We start from the raw sequence: 21,176 nt of genomic DNA, 5'->3' as shown, positions 1-21,176 counted from the left end.
CATGGCCTGGTTTGTGCTTTAGGAGAGACCAGTCTGAAGGATACACGGGAATGGGGAGACTGGAGAAACTGGGAAAGTTAGGGGCTGTTGCAATAGTCGGAGGGAAATGAACAGCTTTGACTGACATCCAGGAGATAAAATCAGCAGGACTTGGAGACTGGGGTGGGCAGGTGAGGTGAGCAGGATGACTCCCAGGTTCCTGGCTTGGGCAACTGGGTGGATGACTATGCCACTCGCTGAGATGGGGACACAGGAGGAGGAACAGGTTTGAGAGTGAAGATGTGGAGTTTGATTTGGGGCTTGCCAAGTTTGAGGTGCTCATAGGACAGTCAGAGGCACTGGGAGGGCAGTGGATTACCCTTCTCCAGGGGGTAGCAGGGTGAAGGTTAAATATGTAAACAAGAAGGAATTGGGGGTCAAAGCTCAGAAGAGAGGTCAGGACTATCCTCTCTCTCCTGGAAACACATCTCAAGATACTAACTCATCCTAGAGGTCGGGACGGCTAGGCTCATGGGGAGGATCAGGTGCGTGAGTGGCTGGCCGAGAGGAGGCGCAGGGCCCAAACCTGACTCCCAGGCCGCCCGGGGTCCAGCTCCCCTGAGTTGCCCTCTCAGGTGACCCACAGGCTGTGGCACCGGAAGCGGGGCTCCGGGAGGACCGGGATGGGGGTTGGGGCGCATCCTTCAGGCCCATCCCTGCTGACGCCGTAACACGCGAGCAGGGGGCACGTGGTGGGGGTGAGACGGGCCGGGCCGCCCCTCCCCGGCCCTCCCGCCATGACCACGCGCCAGCAGCCCGCACACTGCTGTCCCCAGCTGGGCCCCCTCAGCTGTCCCTGCTGTCGGCTCTTCCCCAGCAGCCCCTCGGTCGCCTCCGCGCCTCCCGCGAGTCCCGGCCCCCGCCCGGTACCTGCGGTCTCTTTTACTGGAGGCCGCCCCCTTCCAGGCGGTGAGACAGGCCATGGACCCGGGCCAGACGCGGACGCGGGCGTCCCCTCGTGGCGACAGCGGCGGCTCCGGCGGCAACACCTGGACGGGGCGGGCAAGGGGGACCGGCGACTCCTCCTCGCCGCGGCGGGCGCCTCCCTCCCTGGCAACGGCGTCGGTGTTCGGGAGCCGCCCTGGGGTCCCACGGCAAGACCACTCCCATCCAGAGCCGGGGAAACCCATCATTAGTTACAAGGAGAAACCGAGGCCCAGGATGGCCAGGGATTTGTCCAAGCGCACACAGAAGCCAGTGCCCGCCCCAGGACCCACCCCAGGCCCCTCCGCTCCCAGTCTAGAGCCTCCTCCGTGCTGATGGGCAATGGTGTCACCAACGCCTTTCCCTCCTGCCTTAAGTACAGAACCTAACCAGGGCTGCACCTAAATGGGGTCACCAGCTGGGGCCTGCCACAAGAGCAGGGCACAGAGCAGGGGAGCAGAGAGGCAGGAAAGAGCTGCCTGCGCCTAAGAGGAGAGGCTGCTGGCCAGGCAAGGCACTGGGACACGACCCTGTTCACAGACTTCTGATCCCAGACCCCTGTGGGAGGTGGCAGTCAGAGGAGTAAGAGAGGCAGCCCGTCTCCAGTACAAACTTTCTTTGAAACCCCGTGTTTTGTCTTAGGTCGTGTGAGTTTTTGATTTTTATTGTAAATAACTACTAACAAGTGGAAGAATAGGCTCTGGAGCAAGGTGAGCACCCGGCAGTGCAGTCCAGCAGGCCTCCCAGGGCGGCTCCACCAAGGACAAGGAGCTGGGGAGCGCCCTGAGGAGGTATTTGAGAAGGATCACTCCATGTCCAGCATGAAGGATGGATTCAAGGATCCCTGGAGACTTCTCTCAGTAAGAGAGGATGGGGGTTGAACACGCGGCAGGGGCAGGGTGGATAAGGGGCCATTTCCCTCTCCTTTTGGGCTGGGCCTGTGTCCTAGGCACTTGTGCAACACAAACCATGTGTCTAATAAATGGTGACTGATTCTGACATTCTCGAAGGTGCCAAGCTCTAAGCCAGGTGTTTTAAACAAATTCTCATCTGGCTTCATCTTATTAAATACTCACTCACTCCCATATTATGTGGTTCAGAGGGGTCAACCGACTTCCCTGAGAGCAAGCTGCGTGCGGAGCCAGGTCTCACAGTCATCTGGTGCTTCCCCCAGCCTGCCTGTGGTCTGCGGGTGGGCCAGGCATGGAGCAGGAAGCCCAAGCACAGCAGAGGGCAGAAGCCTCAAGGATCACCTGGGCAGGTTCTCTCTCTATTCCTTGATAGGCAGCAGAGAAAACATGAACTTTCCCTCTTTCTCTGGACACTCATGTCATGGTCCTGGCAAATCAACAAGGGCCTGAGAATGCTGCGTATCTGACCACAGAGCTACAGCTTCCAGATCTGGAAATTCCAGTTACAGTGCACCCAGGGGCCCAAACCTCTCAGCCCACAGAGCCTTGTCCAGCTTGGCAGCACTGGGCACTGCAGATAGCCAAGTTCCTCCTGGGCTGACAGGCATCAATACCACAGGGCCTCAAACTGGTCTCCTCTAAACCCAGAGCTCAATCTAATCCCAGGTGGGATTAAAGTCCTTCCCAGCCTCTGAGCCAACACCACTTCCCCCAGGAAGCCCTCCTGTATCTTCCCAAGGGAGGAATCTCTCCTTCAGATGTTACATTTTTATGTCTCTCTCCAGTATTTAGCACTACGTTTTTCAACCCTTATATCAGTCATCAATGACCGTGTTAGTCTCACTCTTCAGATTTCTATCTGAAGGTACAGAGGATGTCTCCCATCGGTGTCTTCCACGAAGCCTAGCACCTCTTCTACACAACATAGGTGCTCAGTGTTGAGTAAATGAAGAAGACACTAAGATTTGTCAAGTTTCTACTCAGTAGCAGGCACTGTGCTGAGGGTCTTTATCCCCACCTCTAATCTGGACAACTCTGTTTTGAGAACGTTTGAGTCAGAGCTTAGAAATGTTTAGAAATGTTTGAGTTTAGAAATGTTCCTGAGAGCAAATCAGGAGCTGGGACTCAATCCCAGGGTTGCCCAACTTCAAGGCTTGTTTCCTGTTCTTCTTCTCCTTTTTCACCATCATCTTCACCTTCATCAGCAGCATCTTCTTCCTCATCATTACCATCATTTGTTTACAACTATGTTAGGCATTATTTTAAACCCTTCACATGTACCAATTAATTTTATCCTCAAAATAATCCTATCAGGTTTGTCCTTTTACAAGACCAACTTTATAGTTAGAGAAAGTGAGGCAGAGGATTAATCTGCAATCTGCTCAAGATCAAAAAGGCTAGTCAAGTGGCAAAGCTAGGACCCAACCCAAGCAGCTAGACTCAGTCTCCATCTTAGCCCCAGCCCCAGTCTGCCGGCCACACAAGCTCTTAGAAAGCACAGGGCATTTATAAACCACTTTCCCACAGCTTATCTCGGATCTCAGAACAAGCCCAAGGCAGAGCAGGGTTTCTTCTTTCCCTTGCTCTAGGGCCAGACCGCCTGGGTTAGAATCTTGGTCTCACCACTTGATAGCTGTGTGAACTTGAGGCAAATTACTTAAGCTCTCTGTGCTTCAGTTTTCTCATCTGTAAAATGGGGATAATAACAGCACCTATCACAAGGGTTGCTGTGAGGACAAAGTGAGTTAATGCAAATGAAACAGAATAGTGCTGGATACAGGGTGTGTGCTATGTATGCCTCCAACTATATGATAGTTTCATCCCGAATCAGTGGGGGATGAAGTGTTCTGTATCAATCAACTCTCAAGATAACTGAAGTCTATTCCCTTTCATTAAATCATAGACATTTTCCTAAAAGGTATTATTACCTTTTCTGTCTTCTTAAACAGTCATGATAGCTCTTACTTAGTGAATATCTGCCACATAACAGGAATAAAAACTTTATATGCATCATCTTTAATCTTTACAACAACCCCATGAAGTAACTTATCCCCATTGAAGACCAGGGAGGTTAAAAGATTTACCCAAAGTCACACAGCTAGCAAATGGTAAGGCCAGAATTTAGACCCATGTTTATAAGACTCCGAGGTCTGAGTTCTTTCTGCAAGGCCAGGAAGCTGGAATGAATCAGGTATTTCTTTTGAGAACATCAGTTCTTGCTTAGGGCCCAGTGTTACTGTGTACGATCTCTCTTGTGCTTAGGCCCAAAGGGCTCCTTTAAGGCCAGGTGAGCAAAAGGCAGCCTGGTACGGTGGAACAGCAGGTCTCGGAGCCGAGGCACCTGAGCTGGAACCTGGCTTGGTCTCTACTAGATTGGGGGGTCTTGGCCAAGTCACTTCCATCTCTCCATATCTCATGTTTTCTATCTAAGAGGTGTGAGGATTATACAGGGAAATAGATATTAAGAGCCTTAGTGCCAGGCTCAGAGTAGGTCCTCAATAAGTGTCATCAGCTACTTTTCCTCTTCTATTTTCCTTCCCATAAAAGAACTCAGTCCTCTCAAGTTCTGACTCCAGAGAAAACAGAAAGGAGAGGCTGAGATGAGGCCCCTAGGACTTGGGCAGCTGAACACATTCTATACACTTACTGGGGTGGGGAAGAAAAATAGGTGGCATCTTTCTGCAAAGACATAGCTTCCCCTCCATGAGATAATCTTTTTATTATTAACCTGAATACATAACATTAGGACCTACATTTCTTACTTGCAAAGAGATGTTTAGGTGCCAGCCCGGTGGTGCAGCGGTTAAGTGCGCACGTTCTGCTTCAGCGGCCCGGGGTTCACTGGTTTGGATCCTGGGTGAGGACATGGCAGTGCTTGGCAAGCCATGCTGTGGCAGGCATCCCACATATAAAGTAGAGGAAGATGGGCAAGGATGTTAGCTCAGGGCCAGTCTTCCTCAGCAAAAAGAGGAGGATTGGCAACAGATGTTAGCTCAGGGCTAATCTTCATCAAAAAAAGAAAAGCAATGTTTAAAAATCACTGGCTTTCAAACATTTTATCTCGTGACCCAGTATATATTCAATAACAAATTCTATTTCATAATTTTTTAAATATGGCTCATTAACATACTAAAAAGTTTACAAATGAAGTATAAGATTTGCTGCAAAATAACATGAGAGGAAGTGGGGAGGAAAATAGATAAACTAAGACAATGTAAATTGGCAATTACTGAAGCTGATTATTGGTACATGGGAGTTCATTCTACTATACCTCTCCACTTACATTTTCCATCTGCTCGATTCACTAAACTGATTTCACAACCCAACTAATGTATTACAACCTGCTGTCTGAAAAACATCAAGTTAGAGGGTAAAATTATGCACATTTTGAAAGTATTCCATACTCTACAATCAGATTAGAGGTACATTTATTTCCTTCAAGTAGCATTTTCTCAAGATTTTCTTTAAAGGGGAAAAACCAGCTTATATGTTCAAGCCATTACTGATTAAATGCCAGTAAGAAATTAAGATTACAAAGGAAACACCTTCTAAGGGGTTAGAATTTTAACAGGACGGGAATCAGTGGCATGTTTCACTGGAGGAGTGATGGGGGCAGATTCCAATTCTAGAAGAATCTGATTGCAGCATGGAGGATGGTTTGGAGGCAGAGAGAAAGACAGAGAGTGGTGGCAAGGACATTAGGAGACTGGCAAAAGCCCAAAAGAGAGAAGATGAAGACGTGAACTGGGGCAGTGGCTCTGGGGATGGAGAGGACAGATTTGAGAGATAGGAAAAGGCAGAATTGTTAGGACACTGGTGATGGTTTAAGAGGAGGATGGGTCAGGGAGACGGCCTGCACATATACACTCAATAAATAAGATCAACAAAAGGGTGGAGTCAGAGCCCAGGGGCCGAGATGTTTCACTAAGAACTCAGAAACTGGGGAAAATTTGCCTTAGGAGGAGTTAAACTCTATTATAGAGCCCACATACAATGAATGAGAGCAAAGATATGCGAAGTCACCCCAAAGAGACATTGTAGCTAACCCAACCAGCCAAACCACACTGTAGCCTGATTAAACATATTAATCTAAAACATGTGTTCTTCAGAGGGGCCCGGGCAGCTCCGGCTACAGAGAGGGAGAAGCCTCGGAGGCAGGAGGCATCCGGGCACCAACAAGGGAAAAGGAATCCTGTTCAACAAATTGTGGGCACTCCAAACGCTGTGGCAACTTTTACTGCAAAGTGATATTCTGGTCTCTACATCAGTGCCCGTGAACTTGCTTAACGGAAGCTCTGTTTTACTGATGAAAATCAGGTTTCTAAACTTGAAGGTCAGACCTTGGACCAGGTTGAATTCACTAAAGTAATGAATGCCCTTAAATGAGGCCTCCTGGGAGACTGTCTTTCCCAGTCCACAGAACCCTGACATCAAATAATATGGCGTTGTGAGAACTGTGCTTTATTTATTTCAGCAGTCACCATGTAAGAACACTGTGTCCCAGGGACACCTCCTCTGGGAAGCCTTCCTCAATCCTCTCGGCTAGAATTACTCTCTTTCCTATGGGTAGCTCAGCATTCCTATCATAATCCTCAATATGCAATGCTGTGACACTAACTGTAAGTAGATATCTCCCCTATTATGCCACTGATGGCAAGGCCCTCACAGGAGTCTTCTCTGTCCTTGGCCCAGCACAGTACCCAAAATACAATACACCTTAACAAAGGTGAATGGAATGACAATGGTTTTCTCACTGGGCATTTCTAAAGCACACAATATAGGTCTTTCTGGCAGTAAGAGGTACACCAGAGATCCATGCATCAAAAGTATTGTAATGTAAGTTTTCTTCGGGAGGGCAGAGTGATGGAGCATGGACTGCGAAGCCAGACTGTCTAGGTGTGAATCTTAGCTCTGGCACTTTTTAGCTCTGTGATCTTGGGCAAGGTATTTAACCTTTTGGTACCTCAGCTTTCTGATCTTTAAACTGGGAATAACAGTACTTACAGGTTTGCTTGGAGATTAAAATGAATCAGTAGAGGGACCGGCCCCATGGCCAAGTGGTTAAGTTTGCACCCTCTGCTTCAGTGGCCCAGAGTTTTGCCAGTTTGGATCCTGAGGGCGGACCTAGCACTGCTCATGAAGCCATGATGAGGCAGCGTCCCACATAGCAGAGCCAGAAGGACCAAAAACTAGACTATACAACTATGCACTGGGGGGCTTTGGGGAGAAGAAGAAGAAGAAGAAAAGGAAGACTGGCAACAGATGTTAGCTCAGGTGCCAATCTTGAAAATAAATAAAATGAATCAGTATATATAAAGTGTCTCAAATAGTACCAGCACATAGTAAGTGTTAGCTGTTAGCTTGCAATTATTATTTTTTGAAACTCTCTCTATCCACAAGAAAGACTGGAGGTGCATTACACTATTGAAGCAGAATCCACAGGTCAAGTATAGAATGACAGGGTGCAATAGCATTGCAACCTAAATGAGTAGATTTAATAAGACTTGCAGGAGAACGAAGGGACTTGGAAGTTAGCCTCTACTTCAGTGGTTCTCAAAGGGAGTTCCCTGGGCCAGCAACTTTAGCATCATCCTGGAACCTGTTAGAAATTCAAATCCTTGGGTCCCGCTCCAGACATACTGAAATCAGAAACTCTGGGGGTGAGGCCCACAATCTGTGGTTTAACAAGTCCTCCAGGAGCTCCTGATGCTTGCTAAAGTTTGCGAACCACTCCTTTCCCCTCACCACCTATGGTCATCAGACTGTAGGGCCAGTCAGTTCTCCTAACTTGCTCCCCTTCTCTCAGGCCTCAGCCAGATTAGGTCCATACCATCTCACCTGAATGACTCCAACAGCCTTCACCTGCTTTCCTTGCCTTCCCTGGTTGCCTCCTAAGGCAGTCCTCTGTCTCACCACCAACGCGATCTTTTCTTGCACTCAAACACAAAAACTTCACTCTTCACCACAAACCTCAACTGTAGTCACAGTGGACTGCTTCAATCCTTGCTGCTTGCTAGCACACTATATGACGTCCCACTCCTTGTCTTTATACACAACCGTGGCCTCTGCCTAGAATGCCTTGCGCTGTGTGGCAAACGCTTCAAAACCTAGTCTTTGCCTACCTTCTTATGTCTTCTTTCCGCAGCTTTGCCAGCACTGATAAATTATTTTTCATTTTTGCTAGCTTTGCGGTTTTAAAATTTCTATTTCTTTAATAAAAGCAAGGTTGGCCATCTCCCCTAGATACTTATTTATCACTTATGGTAATGTTAATAACAGTGGTTGAGTGCTTTCATGTATCAGAAACTAGTCTAAATCCTGATAAGGACTAAATAGAAGAATGAATTGGAAAGTGTTTTACAAGATGCCATGTGCTACATAGTAGGTCTATTTCATTAATTCTCAAGAGCAGAGATTACAAGGATTATTCTACTTATGGCATTTCTCCTCTGGCTTCTCACCTTTATCAGGAATAAAGAATAGTGGTTAAAATTCTAAGAGCCAGTCTCCTGGGTTCAAATTCCAGCTCTGCCACTTACCAGCTGCTTAACTGTGGCCTTTTCTGTGCCTATTAGGTTAGGATACCTCTTCTGTAAAAGGGAGACAGTAATAGTACCTATACATTACAGTTACCCTTGTTGTGAGGATTAAATGAACTAAGATGTGCAAAGCATTAAAGGATCCTGCCTGAAGCTTAACATACGTTCCTTGTTATTATTTCTCATGTCCTGTCCCTAGCATTTCCTATAAGCAAATTTTTTCACACAAAATGAGAGAAAGCATAGTAAACTGGAAAGAGTATCATGTTTTAGAGTCAGAGAGACCACAGTTCAATTCCTGGCTCATCTACTTAATAGCTACACGATCTGAAGCACATTATTTTGACCTTTTTAAGCCACAGTTTCTCCACTTCTAAAATAGTAGAGGATAATAATACCACTTGGGGCTGCTGTGAAGATTAAACGAGGAAACACACAAAAAGTGCTTAATGCAGCACTTCACACATAATACGCGTTCAATAACCTACAGCTATTTCCACTATTAGTAATAGTATGGCTGAATTTGTTTAATTAAAGTAAATAATATTAAAAAGCTGTCAAAGTCCAATCCTTCAGAACAATCCTGTGAGTTAGGTGTTAGGATGGTCATTCGATGAGGAAAATGAGGCTCTAGGAGGCTAAATAACTTTCTCAAAAATGGTAGACCAGGGGCCGGGCCCATGGCCAAGTGGTTAAGTTCTCAAGCTCCAAGGCCCAGGGTTTCACCGGTTCCGATCCTGAGTGCGGACAAGGCCCTGCTCATCAGGCCATGCTGAGGCGGTGTCCCACATGCCACAACTAGAAAGACCCACAACTAAAAGTACATAACTATGCGCTGGGGGGATTTGGGGAGAAAAAGGAAAAATAAAATCTTAAAAAAAAAAAAAAAAAGGTAGGCCAGGAATTCAAACCCAGGATTGTATGAATTTTTTACACCTCAGTGCCCTCCTAAAGTCCATGTCACAAATCCTCATTCATAGATATGAAGCCACCTATGTTTCAGGCAATGTCTCTAGGCACACACATTTCCTATCTCTCTTTCACAAAAACAGGACATGATAACTAAAAATAATAGTTAACATTTATTATTTATTCCATACCAGGTACTGTCTCGAGGACTTTACACATACTAATCTGTGCTGATTGCATACCTGCCCGTCCTCGGACACAGCATGGATGTAACAGAGAGCCGTGTAAAACGCCATTTCAAATAGGATGTCTGGATAGTATGCTTTATTCTTACTTAAGTTTATTGTTCTCATAATTACAGGCTACAATTTAGAAGTTTGAAACATACGAGAAAATTCTATAAAGAGAGCCCAGATAAACCTGAACAAATATGTAGAAGAGGGTTAAAACTTCATGAGTAGTGCCACCTCGCTCTCAGGAATACTCATCTGTCCTTTTCAAGCACAGGCTCTGGAGCCAGAGTCAACAATGTAAAATATAACCACAAACGACTCCAAGACATTCATCCTACACAAATGAGCATGGAGATATGGATACATATATATTTATATAATATATACATACTTTAACATTATATTGGTCCACTGAGTATACGTATTTTAACAAAAGATAAGAATCTATGTAATCCAGTTAAACACACATAAGATTAGGGTACATTTATTACATTGAAAGTCAGTGTTTATAAGTTACAGATATTTAGTTCTTTCCAGAGTGTTTTTTTAATTAAAAAAAATATTTTAAAAGCATTTCAAACATCTGTTCATTTTCCCAGTGCAAACGAAGGTTGTTCAAGTCAACTTACCTTTTTCCTGAAGTGTAAGGGGAAGAAAAAAACCCAAAAACCACTACCTATCACAGCTCCCAACACTACCTTCTCAATCAACTTTTCCAACATATCTGTAGGTCACTGAATTAGTTTATCAAAATTAAAGCCTTGAGATTATAGTTCAGCCCTTGCTTCATATGTGTGACTTTCATGCTGAAATGTTTCGATTTATAAAAGTAGAAAAAAGTCAGCAGTGCAAGAAAGTGGTTTAAGTTTGTTTTGCACTGCAGCAGTCCAATTGTGTGTGGAGAGGAAAAAGCACCATTCCAAGATGAAATGAATCGGATATTTTGGAATTTATTCATAGGCGAGGCAATAAGTTACTCTGATTAACACAGATCAATACCACCTTGACCTGGTGACCACAAAGACTTTTAATTGGTTTTTAGGTGCATTTTTCTTTATAGAGTATTTAACACATTATCTAAGTCAGTAACTTATGTTAAAAAAAATTAAGATTACTCTACAATTTATAGCCTTCTTCACAGTCTATTTCAAATTCAGGTTGTCTGCTAGGTCAGTTTTACAGGAGACAGGTTTTTAACACACGAAGAGCTTGGATAAGGTGACAAGTCCCTTCTCTTCCAATTAAAAAAACAAGATTTTTCTTGTTAGCCTGCCAATTTTATCGGTGAAAAACATGAAGAGAATAAACTATTTTAAACCACAACGATGGACAAAAAGCAATAATATGATTTAATACATGTCACTTTTTTCATTTGTATTCAGTGAGTTTTTACATTTCAAGTAATAGAGCCTTCATTAAACAAAAAAATATATATACAAAAAATTAAAGTACCTTCCAGTTCTAGCTTGCCAAAGTTTCTTCTGCAAAAGTACAAAAATAAACTTACCATCAACTAAAGAGGACAGTGCCAGAGCAGTGGCTGAATGGCTGCCATGTTAAGATTTTTGTCTACCTTATACCCATGGCTATATTTCAGGTGATAAATTTTCTCCACTGTCTAGCACTTAAAATTACGGAGAGGTATCTGTTTATCTAAAATTCTTTAAATTCAGAGAATTTTTTTTTAAATATATTTCACACATGAGGCTTTAACGTTTTTATTTAGGAAAAGATTGAATCTAAAGCTATAATGGTTCAATCTAAATTATATCTTTTCAATTTATGCAAAATACTTTTCTTTGTCTATAAAAAAAATTGAACAACATTTTGATTATAAGGAAATACAAACAAGCACTTTAAACTGGCCAATTTGCACTATCATAAAAGAAACAGGATGCTCTTTCCCTTCCCCTCCCTCAACCATTCAAATAGGGAGAATACTGCAAACTTTAAGAACCCCACTGGCTATCATCAGAGTAACTACAGAACACGGCTAAGCGTCTGAAACTATTTCTCTATATTCCAGAAGGCAGAAGCTGAGTGCTCTAGCTTTACAGGTAAAAGTAGCATAGGCAGGCAGAAGCTCACAGTAAATGCACACAAGAACGAGGGGCCTACGTGGAGTATGACTGGGTTACTGCTTTTACAAGGAAAAAAAAAAGACAAATCTTAAATGGAGTAAAAACAAAAAACCAAACTTTTGTCACATTTACAGGAATCTCAAACCTTTTGTATTCCCATGCTCATAGGTAGTTTTGATATACACTGTAAATAGCTTCAGTATTCAGAAGAGTACTATGTGGCTGACAAAGGACGGGAGAACTCTTCACGCTTCCGATATCTCAGATTTGCTGAGTGCAATAGCCAGTTCTAAGTCTTCCTGCTCTTGCTGATTCAGCCGGGCAAGCCTCTGTTCCTCCTCTCTCTCACTTTCCCTTTTGGCCCATTCAATCATATCTTCCTCAGAGGGATACTGCCATTTAAAAGACAAATGGACGAATTAATGAACAAATTAATGAGTAAAACAAAGAGAAAGAAGGAAAAATACCTTTTACAAAAGGACATTAACAACTTGTTTCACATGAAGAACTCTGAGAACAGTCTTATTTGCTACTTGTTAAAATTTTTTTCTGAAAACACAGCTTTACTAGTTATTAAAACATGGTTTAAAAATTAATGTAGTCGACATACAGAAAATCTATAAAGCTAAATATTAAAATATTATTTAAAAAAAGTAGAAGGGGGCCAACCAGTGGTGTAGCGGTTTAGCTCACGTGCTGCGCTTCAGCAGCCCGGGGTTCGTAGGTTCGGATCCTGGGCTCAAACCTAGCACCACTTGTCAGGCCACGCTGTGGCATCATCCCCCATAAAACAGGGCAACACTGGCACAGATGTTAGCTCAGTGACAATTTTCCTCACACACACACAAAACAAAGTAAAAATACTTAAGGTGAATTAGGAGATTTAAAAAACAAGAGAGGGCTAGCCTCTTTATCTAATGCAAAACATTTACTACTTTAGTCAGCATCCTCACATGAGAAATCATTTTCAACTAAACCTCATGGTGATTTCCTACCTTATCCTAGCCCTCCAGGTACAGGAAAAAGAATATGCTTATTTTGCTATATATAAAATAGGAATACTGGGTATACTAATATACTAAGCAAGATGTGTATCAAATCATTTTTTTAAAAATGCATTATAAAGACTGTGGCAGGCATTGAGAACTTTTCAACACAGTTTAAATAAAACCTCAACACGGGTAATTATTAGGTCAGGGAAATATTTTTATCCACTCCAAACGGCAACCTTGGTAGATACTAAATAAAAAAATTCTACTTGGTTTCAAGTCCTGTCATATAGAGGAATACCATAACAGGATGAAATGAAAGAAACTGTCAGGCTTTGTGAAATGGTAGCTTTTTTCCTAGGGAATTAGACGGCCTTTGAAATTATAATATTTAACAAATCTTTCATAATGAAAAAAGGAAGACATTCTTTTTCTTTCTTTTTTGAGAAAGATTAGCCCTGAGCTAACATCTGCTCCCAATCCTCCTCTTTTTGCTGGGGAAGGCTGGCCCTGAGTTAACATCCGTGACCATGTTCCTCCACTTTCTATGTGGGACGCCTACCACAGCATGGCTTGCCAAGCAGTGCCATGTCTGCACCCGGGATCCAAACCGGCGAACCCTGGGCCGCCGAGAAGCGGAACGTGCGAACTTAACCGCTGCGCCACCAGGCCCAAGAAGACATTCTTATTATGACCTGTTTTATATTATACTACATTGTGATTTTGGAGTATGAAATAAGCAAAAGTACCTCAGCTATTGTTCAAGACTCATTCCAACCAGGTTTTGACTTGCTGAAATCATATTTAGCATATTAAATACCACAAACTGCCAGAGGTTATTTTATATTAAGAGGATTAAAATCTCCTAAAAAGAGCAATTCTGGATTCTCTGCTCAAAACAACTCAAATTCCATCTAACAAAAACTAAATCAGTATAATTCTGACAGTCCATTTTCTAATATTCAAAATATTGACTCCCATTCTGTTCCTTCACATTCAGAAAATAGCCACTCGAACTAAAAGGCACTGGAACTTAAGAGTACAGACTCAAAAGGTGGGTAGCTCAGCCTAATTCTGTCTGCCTTAGTTGCATGCAGATTACTGCCTCCCTCCTTTCTAAGTGGAAATGGCCGCAGGGATAAAGTGACTGACTGACTGTGTGACCCAATGCTACACTGAGGGAGACATCAGGCAGACTCAGGGTCACCTGGCCACCAGGTCTCCTATTTTCAAAACCATTTCAAGAGCTTAAGGCGATAAGTAGAGGGAAATTCCTTTGTTATAGGATAGGCAGTGATAATGAAGGTCACTTTGCCTGAAAAAAAAAAAAAATCTGGGAAAATGAAACTTTGTTATCTACTCTAAGAATTCTATCTTTAAAAAAAAGCCTAGGGCCAGCCCTGGTGGCTTAGTGGTTAAATTCAGCATGCCCCACTTCAGTGGCCAGGGCTCTGCTGGCAGCTATGCTGTGCTGGCAGCCCACATACTAAAAAATAGAGGGAGATTGGCATGGATGTTAGCTCAGGGCCAATCTTCCTCAGCCACCCGCACACCCCCCCCCAACAAAAAAAGGCGTTGTTTTTATCTGAATAAGGATGGACTATATATCATTATTTTATGTCCCTCCAGAGTGGTGCAAGTTTCTTGCCCAGCCTCCACAGTTTGTTGCCCCATTTCTGTGATCTTATAGGCCAGGCCCTGCCAATGCCGTTATCACAGCATCCTTCCATCATTTTTACTGGTCTACTTTAGTCAGCTCTGGGAGAATGCAGGGTAAATACGGAAGGCTAATGAATCAGAGCCCTCCAAATAATTACAGATTGTTGAGCTCTTGACAATTGTATTTATTTCATAAAACTGACATTTACATTTTAAAAATGCTATTATATAAAACCAGTGTTTTACTTTCTATTCAAAGGATCCCTGGCCCTATCCTCTCATAAAATAGCTGCTGACTGATCTTCAGAAATCATCAAAGTTTTATACACAAACATACATACACAGTTACAAATACACACACTCATTACTGGCAATATTTATTCAGTGGACAGACAGCAAGACTCTCTAATGGCCCATCATCCATAAAAATTTGCAAAATACTAACTTTCAGGATTTTATTTATATTGTGTACCAAGACTAAGAGAAGAGTTTGCAAAACAACTGGTATATATCACAAGAACTAAGACTACTAAACTCATTTGTGCAATGGAGTAATTTTATAACCATCAAAACAGAATCAAACAGAAGTTTTGGTTGGGAGAAGAATAAAGATCGTTTTTAGTATGTTGGTAAATTTAGTTGAAATGATGCAAATTTGGCAGACTCTGAAGTAATCTTTGAAAACTCTTCAAACCATAAATGGAAAGATTTTCCCCCAAACAGCCCACTCACAGTACTTACAGCACTGAAGTTAGCAAAATTGCTTGAGTCAGCCTCTTTACTGGTAGTGGTAGTAGTAGAAGTGAATGGATCGCAAAACATATCAGGATCTTTTTCTTTGGGGCTATCATTGCCTGGGAAAGGCTGAAATGGATCATTCAGTTTAAAGGGATCAGAAGAATCCAATTTGTTGATGGGTCTTTTCCCTGGATCAAAATCATTACAATTAACTCAATCAGCAAACATGGCAAACACAAACACACAAGAAGATGAACACAGGGAGTGTTAAAGAACTGGGGGTGAGGGATGCGGGTGAGTGCCCAAAACACATTCTTAATATGGTCTTAAACGGCCACACCAACAGTCTGACCTCAAATTTTTCAGACACAACCTCTCAAACACATTCTAGCTCTATGTAGCTAAATGAAAAAATAGCAAAGGGGGAGGAAATGGGCCAGGAATCATATTTTTTGCCCTAAGAGTAAACCTTTTCTTCCCCAAAGCGGCATGTTCCCCAGAAGAAAGAAAAGGATAAAACAGAAGAATGACAAAGAATAAAGCTTGACATGGTCTCTGCTGTTATGACCTCTGCCTGATAGTCATCCACTAGTAGCAGTAAGGGCAAATGACCTTTGAAAATGCCAATATTCTTCAGATTTTTTTCTGGATCTATATACCACACCTAGGAGCATGAAATTAAAAATTACCTTGGCAAACCCCACCTACTTTTTGCCACCTACAATATTTCAAACTGAAGAAATAAAGAGAATGTATGGAGCCCAGCGGCTAAATCTTTTGGCTGCTGATAAACTGATCTTTGACCAAACAATAGCATTAACTCATCACCATTTTCAAACAAATTCTCTAATTTTAAAGTCTTAAACTTAGCACTTCTTGAAGAAAAGATAAGAATATTAAAATGTCTTCAAATATATATATTTCCTAAAATGTGTTCCACTGGTAATAGCAACCATAATAAGAGATTCTTTCCATCACTGTAGCAGCTTACAAAAGATGTTCATATCTCAATGGATCCTAAAAAAATCCTCTGAAGGTAGGCAAAATTAGAATTTTTTCTAATTCTAGAAAACAGCTCAGACATATGAAATTACACTCAAAATCACAGAGCTACTCAGAAGATATTCAGAATTAGAACCCAGAGCACCCAGTCCAGTGCTCTCTCCAACAAACCATGCTTCTTTCCTTGATCTAGAATTTCTCTAGTGATATATACTTGCTTTGCTGAAGATTCTTAGATTTAGTTAAAGCACTAGTATATTATTTTACTTAGGATTTAAAAAATAACCTCACTATTTGCATCTTACAAGTGTGAAACTTACATGAGCAAATTGACTCATTTGTTTTTTAATATATTCTGACAACCTTACCCTCTAGCAATATATATGACAAATGCTACTTTTCCTAAAAAGATATAAATCACTTGTTTACCTGACTTTTCAACGGACAATTGAGTATTAAAAATTATACAGGTAATCCTTTAAGTCAAAAAAGAAAAAGATAATCTGCCCTAGAAATACCACAGGGAGACTATGAAAAGGCAAGAATAATCATCTCTAACTACCGTGGCTAAAAATTTACCAAGGTGATACGACATACGATTAAAACAACAATGTCCCAGATGTGTCTCCTCACACAACAGCCTAGCAGCACTGCAACCACTCAGGGGATGGCCTTTTGAGCCACTTATCATGAACTTTATTATCTTCACTAAAAACAAAACAAAAAAACAAAAATATTAAGAATTTGTTTCTGGACCTAAAAATCACTTTTATAAAATAAAGAAGTCTCCTATTAAGTGAGGTAAAATAACATTTTCCTTCAAGAAAAAATAATACTTTCTTTTAAAGCACTATACTGCTGAATTCTGGATACCAAAAAGACCAGATATTCTCACATTAAAGGATTTAAAGAAGACTTCACATTTGGCAGAAAAAGAAGGGGACTTTGAATTAATCTTCTTATAGAAATTAATTAAAATATTAAAGTGCAGGAAACTGTTGTTCAAATGGTAATCAATGAGCTTCCAAAAAGCAAGAGATTTCATCGATACTTTCCTTTTTGCATTTATTGCCCCCCTAAAATAATTTAAAAAGCAATTAGCTCTTGCCAGAAAAGCAGTTCATGACAGTTATACATGCTGGCCTCTCAGGCACATGTCTGTTATTCTGTACTGAGGTCAGAAGAGACGACAGCAGCAGGCTTCTGCCATATTTTTTGACTTGTTTTGTTTAGGCCCTTAATTTAAGTCTATAAACAAGGCCCACACAATACTTTTCAGAAAGAAAAAAAGCCTCTAGTTGACTTAGGAAAGGTATCAACTCTCATACCAGGTGGTGGTGGGCAGGGTCTTGTTGGAGTTCCGATCTTTGGCGGCAGTGCTGGGGGTACATCTTCACTTTTGTCCGATGTTTCCTCAAGCACATTTTTTGTAACGACCACAGTGCTGACAGAGCTCGATGTGGCTGAACTAAAAGGATCTTCATTGTTGACCTGTGTTTGAAAAGAAATGTTTATACGTGGTTATATACATTACACCAACCAAACTGGATATGGTCACATAGCATCTGCAAGAATGATCTTCAATATTATGCAGGTTTATTTATTTAAATTCTTAGAGTACTGACATTTCAGGGCTATTTTGCATTCATGGCCAAAAGGGAAAATTTTTTTAAAAAAATTGTTCTATATGAATAGTGATTATAACATCACTATTTATTAAGAGCAACAGATCATATGGAAACAAGCCAACTCTGGACTAAAGATTTGTTAAGCTTCAGGCAATATAAAACCACCTGAGGCCCACTGAATATCTAATCCAAACAATAATCAAAGAAAAAAATACTGATTTCACACTTCCCGATGCACTGAAATATAGGAAAGATTTAATACTAATGCCAAAGAAAATGGAATCTTGAAAAACATTAAAAACAACTTAAAAGTCAATTTTTTAAAGTACACTGATCCCATGGAATGATTAAGTCTTAATGCAAGTCTGAGGAGCGTGCCTTTCTAATACCTGGAGTAATGAAAGATTCATTTTTCTATAATGAATCAGATATTACAATTTTAGCTCTATTTAGGTCAGTGTTTCTCTACAACAGCACTACTGACATTTTGAGGTAGACATAATTCTATGTTGTGGGGGGCTGGACAGTGCATTGTAGAATGCGTAACAGCATCCCTGGTTTCTATCCACTAGATATGAATAGTCCTTCTCCAGAGTTGTGACAACCAAAAATGTTTCTAGACATTGTCAAAAGTTTCTTGGGGGCGGGAGTGGGGAGTGGGGTGGTAATACACCCAGTTGAGAACTAGTGATATGGACAATTTGACATATATTCTAATTTTACTCTTTTGCCTTGAATCAATCCTAGAGCTAAACTGGAAAATAGGTACTGGACATATAGCACTGGATTATACGTATAAATTACCTTAATACTAACCCTAACAGCCTCAGAACATAAAATCAAATAGGCAATGCAGAGGAGATGGACTGAATAACCAGATTTTACCAACTATTGACCCAGACAGTCAACAGGGGAAAAATGTAGCTCAACTGGAAGAAATGTGTTTAAAAAAGACAGAAGACTCTTAAAATGAAATTGTTGAGCAAACCTGTCAGTAGAAAATTTAATTACCTGTACCATCACCATTGTCTTCTTGTATAGAAAGATGTCCACTTAAACTACATCTTAGCTTCCATTTCTATCTAAAATCAACACTTGCTGTGACTCATTGGCATCAAGTCGCAATGTCTGTGAGAGGGTCATAGAATTGAAAGGAAGGACTGCCGCTGGGTGGAAACAGTATATTTTACCTTCCCATTAGTCACTGCAGATTACCTTTGACAATGTGCTGAAGTCAGCAAATCCACCTTCAAATGATTCACTTCCAAAAACAGAAGCAAAGGGGTCTGTGGCTAAAATGAGTACAGAAAATCAATGCAACGTGACAGAAAGACAACAAATTTCATGTCCTTTTCAGTTGGTAACATTCAGACAGATGAAAAATTTCTAATCCCAAATATTAGTTCCCCAACTTATGATCTAAGTCCACAAAGACAGTAAGCACACTGATACCCTACAAGATACATTCCTTTGTATAAATCAATTGATTAATGATTTAAGATCAAAAGCAGGTAAACTAACTCAAGGTAAAGGGTTTAAGCCTTTGGAATGCATGTCAAATAATACAGCTCCCAAGTGCTTAAACTATTTCTTTTTTTAAAAAAACTATTTCCAATAAAGACATTAAGAAGTAAAAGAAAAGCAAGATACCACTAATTCCACATTTCACACTCATCCTTCAAGGCCCATTTTAAATGCTACCTCATCCACAAAGCCTGTAATGACATGAGCGTCTCGCTCCCACAGCAAGAAGTGATTTCTCCCTTCTCTGTGGCACTGACCGCATTCTAGTTTGTACTACAGCTACCTGTGACTGATATCACTCCTATTGGTTGTAAGGTCCTTAAAAACAGGGAATAAGGCTTATTCAATGAAGAATGAAAGGACGAAAAACATTTGTTGACTATGTATCAAGTCCAAGAAAAGAAGATATAGTTCTTACCCTTGAAAAGCTCACAGTCTAGTGAGAGATATGAAACAAACAATAATAAAATAATCTTAAAATGAGCTATTAGGTATGAAAAATCTGTAAAAGGAATCACTAACTATCTGGGAGAATCAGGAAAAGTATCAAAGAAGCTATTGTATTTGAGCTAGGTCTTTTGAATAAGGAATAGAGTCTGCCAAAGAGATGGAGGTAGGGGAGAGAAAGCTATTTCAGGCAGAAGGAACAGTAATTGTGAAAACAATTATCTAACCACTGCTCCACAGGCATGAGAAGTTATCTGTTCCATCACAGTGCACTTACCAAATGGACTAACATTTTCGGCTGGAATGAACTGCTCTACTTTGATAGGCTTCACCTGTTCAGGCATAAGGGCTATCAATGAAGTCAAAGAATGTTTATAGGAATTGCTGCTTGATGTCAGAAAGTAGAGAGAAACAAAGGAAGGAGGAGAAACAGAACTGCAAGACAGGGTAAGACAGAGCAAGTGGAGAGGCACAGAAAAATTGTCCTTGTTCTTCTTCAACTCTTTGTCCTTGTATCAAACGTTCTAGAACAAAAGTGTGCCCACCCACACATTTAATGTGTAAAGTATGCCTTTACCTCTAAAAATGGACCATGGGCATAAAGAGAAGAAGGAAGGAAGATATATATTATTTTTGTTTGTGTTGTCACCAAGACAACCACAGGTTGGGAGAAGCAGGTAAAAGGGGGTGGGTAGAAACACAAAAAAGTCAATCCTTTAGGGATACACCAACAACTCTGAACCTGAGAGGGAGGGTGAAAGTCCAGAGTTACAAGAAATCCTGCAGCTTTAGCTACAGAAGATGTTTTACTACTACATATCTGCTGAGTCACAGCCTGGGGCCCAGCCTGGTCACGGGTGCTGTGTCAGGCTTTCCCTCCTTGCTCCTCCTCCACCTGTAATTCCCGAGCTGCAGCAGCTGACGGACAGCCTCAGCAGGGTGCACACGCTCTCCTGATTGGTAGCAGGGTGATGAGGGAAAAGGACTTTGGCTCATTTCACTGGAGGGACTTAAAAATCTGCTTCATGCTTTTTCTCTGCCGTTGTCCCACAGCTTTTACAAGAAGTCATAACACGTGTGGCAATAACACTGAGTTAGGTGAGGTTTGACTGAAATATTGTGACGTGTATATTGTGAAAGCAATTAATAAAAAACACGACATTCGTATATGAAGAATATGTTACACGTTGCCTACTGGAGTTTTTCTACACTTCCTTCATCAGAATAAATGACCTGTTCTGCACTGGTCCAAACACTGGGGCACGTATCCTGGATGAATGACAAAGCACTTTTGCCCCAAATTGAGGAAAAAGACCTCAGCAAGAACTTTCTGAGATGTTGATCATGGTTGATATGAAACAGAGGCCTTTCCAGAAACTGGAAGGACTGAGTGTGAACTCGTTCAGATTGTGTATGAGACACCTGCTGAGGAATTCCAGAAACACTTGGAGAGGAACTCAGCAGGTGGCTTTCTTCCTCTTGATGCTCACGGGAGCTATGGGCCAGCAGAATAAGGCTTTAAATGCAAATCTGACCTTGTTAGCACCCTCTTC

The 21,176-nt window shown here is 41.7% G+C and overlaps 2 protein-coding genes across 8 annotated transcripts in view; both read right to left on the bottom strand.

The window, feature by feature from the left end:
* TTC39A (tetratricopeptide repeat domain 39A) overlaps positions 1-1,092 on the bottom strand; it is a 51,094-nt gene extending 50,002 nt beyond the window's left edge. The window contains exon 1 of the mRNA XM_008519630.2: positions 910-1,092. Coding sequence (XP_008517852.1) covers positions 910-962 — 53 coding nt within the window. The 5' untranslated portion in view covers positions 963-1,092. The remainder of the gene's footprint in view (positions 1-909) is intronic.
* An 8,553-nt stretch (positions 1,093-9,645) lies between these two features.
* EPS15 (epidermal growth factor receptor pathway substrate 15) overlaps positions 9,646-21,176 on the bottom strand; it is a 129,618-nt gene continuing 118,087 nt past the window's right edge. For 5 of the 7 annotated variants that reach the window (XM_070609674.1, XM_070609675.1, XM_070609680.1 and 2 more), the window contains exons 22-25: positions 18,868-18,944; positions 17,353-17,515; positions 15,026-15,210; positions 9,646-12,028 (exon numbers count right to left, since the gene is read on the bottom strand). In XM_070609674.1, coding sequence (XP_070465775.1) covers positions 11,882-12,028; positions 15,026-15,210; positions 17,353-17,515; positions 18,868-18,944 — 572 coding nt within the window. In that variant the 3' untranslated portion in view covers positions 9,646-11,881. The remainder of the gene's footprint in view (positions 12,029-15,025; positions 15,211-17,352; positions 17,516-18,867; positions 18,945-21,176) is intronic. The other 2 variants (XM_070609676.1, XM_070609677.1) reach the window with 1 other exon arrangement.

The sequence above is a fragment of the Equus przewalskii genome, chromosome 2 (genome assembly GCF_037783145.1).
Source record: "Equus przewalskii isolate Varuska chromosome 2, EquPr2, whole genome shotgun sequence".
In the NCBI taxonomy this organism is placed as follows: Eukaryota; Metazoa; Chordata; class Mammalia; order Perissodactyla; family Equidae; genus Equus; species Equus przewalskii.
Note: the sequence above shows the minus strand (reverse complement) of the source record. Positions and strands in the feature narration are given on the sequence as shown.